The 5,755-nt window shown below is 36.1% G+C and overlaps 2 protein-coding genes across 2 annotated transcripts in view; both read left to right on the forward strand.

The window, feature by feature from the left end:
• The window catches only part of LOC129566846 (kielin/chordin-like protein), a 4,937-nt gene extending 1,948 nt beyond the window's left edge, over window positions 1-2,989 (forward strand). Inside the window, exons 5-8 of the mRNA XM_055443116.1 lie at window positions 270-479; window positions 537-743; window positions 822-1,493; window positions 1,600-2,989. Coding sequence (XP_055299091.1) covers window positions 270-479; window positions 537-743; window positions 822-1,493; window positions 1,600-2,099 — 1,589 coding nt within the window. The 3' untranslated portion in view covers window positions 2,100-2,989. The remainder of the gene's footprint in view (window positions 1-269; window positions 480-536; window positions 744-821; window positions 1,494-1,599) is intronic.
• A 944-nt stretch (window positions 2,990-3,933) lies between these two features.
• Window positions 3,934-5,755, forward strand: part of LOC129567009 (fibrillin-1-like) — an 18,757-nt gene continuing 16,935 nt past the window's right edge. The window contains exons 1-5 of the mRNA XM_055443457.1: window positions 3,934-4,201; window positions 4,308-4,502; window positions 4,574-4,852; window positions 4,928-5,224; window positions 5,295-5,606. Coding sequence (XP_055299432.1) covers window positions 4,075-4,201; window positions 4,308-4,502; window positions 4,574-4,852; window positions 4,928-5,224; window positions 5,295-5,606 — 1,210 coding nt within the window. The 5' untranslated portion in view covers window positions 3,934-4,074. The remainder of the gene's footprint in view (window positions 4,202-4,307; window positions 4,503-4,573; window positions 4,853-4,927; window positions 5,225-5,294; window positions 5,607-5,755) is intronic.

A 5,755-nucleotide genomic window follows, 5' to 3' on the forward strand; every position in this document is an offset into this window, starting at 1 on the left:
ATTAAATCCATCGGTCTGATATACTAAAACTAAGACTAGATATTCCAAGCTTCATCATGTATTCGGATATTTGAACCTTTAATCGCCCCAGATCAAATGGCAGTTGTCAATACTCAAAAATCGAAATTCCTTAAATTATGCCATGCGAGGTTCCAAAAATTCTACCACTTTAATCATTGTTCTTCAACAATGGTGCTAGGCTAGGGCAACAATTTGTTTTATATTTTCCAATGATATCAATAAAAAAAACAATCTGATTTCGTTTATAGCCAAATGTGGCGCAGGACTTATGTATAACAAATGCGGTCCAAACGTTGAACCAACATGTGACAATGCAGAAGAAAGAAGCGTTTGTGTTCCCGGCTGCTTCTGTCCAAATGGAATGGTCAAACACGAAGGAAAATGCATTCAATCGGAAGATTGTCCGTGCACATCAAACGGATTAATTTTCAAACCTGGAAGTGAAACTATTACCCTAGGTAAATTAAAAATAGAGAATCAAAAGCACAAAAAATAATAAAACTCAATCCATGTAGACGAGGCATCATCAATCGCAACCACATGTAAATGCGAAAAAGGAGATGTGACATGTAAACCTCAACCGTTCACAAGAAAACGTTGTACAGTCGCTGGAGATCCTCATTTCAGTACTTTTGATGGTGCACACTATGATTACATGGGAACTGGCGCATATCGTTTACTGGACACCGATAACATGGAAATCACCGCCAATTTTGTTCAATGTTAGTAGTTTTTGTTTTGAATTGTGACTTAACACATCGTATTTTCAAATTCATCACGGCTAATTTTCTTACGGCCAGGTTTTTCGACGGCATCGTGCGTTGAATCAGTAACGATTGAAGTGAAAAATGGTAATAAAAAAGCTAAAATCGTTTTAAAGCGAAATTTAGTGGTTGAAGTCAATGGTCAGGAAATCAGCAATTTTCCGTCGTATGCTCTGGGTGACTATGTGCTTATTACATTACCAAGTTCGACGAAAATATCAGTGGCTCTTAAGAATGGCTTCCGAATTTTCTATGATGGCTTGTATAATGTTGATGTTGACGCCATATCATTGTACAATGGTAAAATGGTTGGTCTCTGTGAATCGAATGGTCCACACGAAAGAAACAAAAGATCAACTGAAGGCAATGAAATGAATTCATGGATTGGTAAACTTCTGCATGATTCATGCATTGAAGAGAGTTGCAATACCATTGATGAAGCTCTTAATTCTCCACATCCATGCGATTCAAATGTGGAGGTTAAACAACGGGCAGAAAAAGCATGTGCACAATTAAAAAGCGATATTTTTGCAACTTGTCATCCGTATGTTGACCCGAAGCCATACTACGACAACTGTTTGTATGATGTATGCGCATTCAATGATGATATTGATACATGGATGTGCTCCATTTTCACATCCTATGCTAACGAATGCAGTCGACGTGGAAATGTTTTGGAACATTGGAGACAGTCGATTCAGGGATGCGGTAAGCTTCACTTTTTTCACAATTTGATGGAAACGATTTGATTTAATCGAAAATCAATTAGATTCAAATTTATAAAGATAAATAATGGAACTACCTTTGATTATAGCAATCAAGTGCCCAAAGGGTCAAATTTACGAAGAATGCTCCAGGTCATGCTATCGCAGCTGTGATGACTTACAACTATCTTCCAAAAATTGCACCAGAGATTGTGTCGATGGATGTCGTTGTCCGGAGGGACAGGCTCTTGATGGAAACAACAAATGCATCCCAATCGATATGTGCCATTCATCATGCAAACCAATCCCGCTGGAGGAAGCAACAACTGTTGGTATAGTACAACTAGTAGGTGAAGTGTATGGAAAATGCGTCAATACAGAGCCAATTCGAGGGTATACTGAATGTCGTGGCACATGTGGACCAGTTACTTCATCCACCGGATTAACGAGTAGAAAATCTCCCAAACATAAATGTTGTTTAATGTCAAAATACGATAAAGTAAGAGTCCCATTGGTATGTGATGATGGCACTAAACTAACTTCTTTTGTGTATATGCCAATTGAATGTGTTTGCCATAGCTGTAGTTATCGGTGGGCATTTTTGCAATGATGGAATTTTATGAAACGTTAAATTCCAAGAATAGTAGTACAAAATGAATAGAGTGTAGAATTTATGATGTAGAAATAAAGAAAATTGTGTTTGTCGAATATCTTGGGAAGAAAAGCCTTCCAAACAGGCTCAACGTACTATTTTCATCATTAAAACTGTTTGTTGCATATTCTTATGAGAGAGACTTTTATAAATCATAACTCCACTATATTTTGAATGATAACTTGAATTGGATGTTAAAAAAGTAAATTTAATCTGAATAATTGGTCATCACGTCATCAGGCTGAGGTTGATTTGTAAAAACAAATGAAATATGCGCTTAACGAAATAACCAGTTGTACTGGCGACTGTTGACTCAATGTACGACAAGTAGATATGTTCTCTGACATTTCATATATAGTTGATAATAGACTTTGTAAATATTAAGCAAACGAAAATAAAGAAAAAGAAAAAAACGATTGCAAAAAAAAAAAATTCACGGTCATTTGATAGAATCCCTCGTGAACCGTTGAAGTTCAGTGTGCTATACGATGATAAAAATACACAGCGATTTCGCGTTTATTATTCATTTAATTTGACATTTTGCATCACTAATAATCGTCAAGAATGCGTTGAATAATCATTTGATTTATTGGCCCAGAGTGTTGTTTCAATTGCTCTGATTGATTATTTGGGTGGCGTTATAATTAGTAGAATAAAATAGGAGACAAGAAAAAAAATTGGAACCGGCAAAACAGCGATAACGACTTGAAATTAACTGCAAAAAGAGTTTGATTATATTTTTTTACAGAATCTTTGTGAACGACTGAAATCTTCGCATTCCTTTTGACAAATTGTGAAATTCCATTTGTGTGTATACGTTTAAATAAAGTCACCGTGCTCAAGCTCAACCATGTTGTTTTCTTCAATTCTATTCTCGGAAATCGAACATATTAATGTCATTGAATGTTGCTTGAGTGTCACGAAAAATGACCGATAAATGAGACGAAGCAATAGAAAATAATTCGTCGAAAAATAGGTTTTTTGATAATTATCAGAATTTTTTATATCTGATCTGACTATTCCAATAACAAGCTGACACGATTTTATTTTATGGGGCTTCTAGTTAAAGAATCGAAATAGAGATTACTTGGCAAAGATGTTTATTTGTTATTTTATGCAGATTGTCTTTTTGGGCAATCACTCAGGACGACTTGAGCAAAAAAGAACTTTTTAATGTTTAATTAGGTTCGAACGTGCTTCTTTGTACATCAATAAGTCGATGTTTCTTATTTTTGATGAATTTTTCAAAACTATTGCATTTTCATATTGTATTGCTACTAGATTATGATGAAATGAATCATATATGACAAAAAATGAATGACCGCCTCTGTTATGACTAAAAAAAAGACGTAATCCAAAAAAATTCTCAGTAAATATTAAATTGAACAATGATGTTGGTTCCACTTTCTTACGTATAAATAATGTCATTGACGACAATAAAGCCAGATTTTCCAAAAAATAGAATGATTGTAACTTCTTATTTAATTTAAGAAATTCTTCTTGCACCATTTTGCAGTAATTAAAAATTCAAAGGAAAATGGTTCTTTTCGCCAGAAAACAAAAATAAAATTCAAGTAATTGATGTCATACGCCGTCATATGCATAAACAATTACAAGAAAACGTTGTTAAGCGTCCACTTTTTGCGTATTGCATCATTTGAACACGTTACGCATTTTGATAATGCATTGTTTCCATTGAATTGTTCTTATCAAGTGTCATTGCACAGTATTTTCGGAATATAAATGCAACAGCACTCAGCCTATGGATCTACAGTTTAATTGTATCATTCAAAGTGAACTTTAGCCAAGGGAACTTTGTGGAAACTATCAAGCAAACGAAATCGGTGGTCAGCTGTTACTGGAAGTTGCAACAAGTTGCGACAATTTGTCAAACAATACTTTGTGTGAACATTTAATTCCATTGTGAAAGAAAATGTTCTTCAAATTTACCGTTCTGTTAGTCTGCGTATATATTGGCTGCGGTAGTGCATATCCAAACGATAATGCCAACACTGAAAAAAGCTCAATTGCGACTCGACATAGGCGGAGTCCAAACTTGGGTAAGAAAACGTTTCTTTTTTATTCGAATTGGTGAAAAGTAATAAAGTCTCTCTCCAAGGCGTACCAATGAAGCTAATTTAAACCACGTTTTCCACCATTAAACAGGCAACAGTAGCCAGTGTGGAGGATTTCCACTGAAAAATCGTGTACGATCCAGTTGTCCCACTCCAACCACTTGTTACACCGAATGCGAACAAGGCTTTCAATTTCCGAATAACAAGAGTAAAGTTGAACTGATCTGTGATGTAGGCGAATGGCAATTGAAGGGACTTGGAACATTCAATACAATTAATTGTGAACGTAAGAAAACACGCACACTTGACCAGAAACTTTTATTTCATAATTTTTATTATTTTCCGCATTTTTAATAGCTGTTTGTCACTGTCAAAATGGTGGAACGTGTACGGCACCGAACTTTTGTGCATGTCCAAAAAACTATGGTGGTGAACAATGTGAGCTGCTGACATGCGACACAGTACCAAATATACTGAACTCATATCCAAATTGCACCTTAACAAACTGCAATATCACTTGTAATGATAGATATTCGTTCGCCGATGGTTCTACGGTTGTGCAAATAAATTGCGAAAAGGGCAAATTCAATCTAGCACCAAATCAATCACATCAAACCATACCATCAGCTTGCCAACGTAAGATTCATCTATAATGTTATGCTCAAAACATGTCTGATTTCATAACATACATTTTTCCTTTCATATTTGTAGCTATTTGTAAGACACCTTGTCAACACAACGGTGTATGTAGTCAACCGGAAAAATGTTCGTGCCCCAGTCACTATGAAGGTGATCATTGTGAACTCGAAAAAGTGCCCGTTGTGAAGTGTCCAGATAAACCAGTTTTTAAAAATGGGCGAATAAATTGTAATTCAACAAATGAGTGCAAAGTTAATTGTTTTAATGGTTTTGAACTCCCTGACGGAACAATAGTAATGGCAATTACATGCCAGCAAGGCCAGTGGAAGGCCAAATATTCCAAACAGAATTTCGACCCGTTCTGCACACGTAAGATTCAATTTAAATGGCCAATGTCTGGTTTATTTTACATTTTAAAAATCAACATTTTATTTTATAGGCAAGTGCAGTCCACCGTGTCAGAATGGCGGAGAATGTCTCAAGAACAACACTTGTATCTGCCCCAAAGATTACGAAGGCGATCATTGCGAATTTAAAAAGGGTTGTAAAACCAATCCAATAACGCAAAACGCGAATTCAGAGTGTAATGTGGACAATTGCAAAATCACCTGCGATAAAGGACATGTACTTCCGGATCACTCCACGGAAATGCATATGAAATGCGAGAAGCTAGCGGATGTGTCGGACGGAATAACGGAATTCGGATGGATGCCGGTGAATTCAAAGCAGAATTTCGACCCAATTTGCGAACGTAAGACTCGATTCAAATCCATTGTGCTCGAACGATAATTTATTTGGAAATTCTTCCACAGCCGTTTGTAGCCAACCATGCCAGAATGGTGGAGTCTGCACTAAACCCAACACTTGCACGTGTCCACCGAGGTTCGAGGGAAAACTTTG

This window comes from Sitodiplosis mosellana, unplaced genomic scaffold (assembly GCF_009176505.1).
Source record: "Sitodiplosis mosellana isolate CC-2019 unplaced genomic scaffold, AAFC_SMos_1.0 Smas_scaffold_5, whole genome shotgun sequence".
Taxonomy (NCBI): domain Eukaryota; kingdom Metazoa; phylum Arthropoda; class Insecta; order Diptera; family Cecidomyiidae; genus Sitodiplosis; species Sitodiplosis mosellana.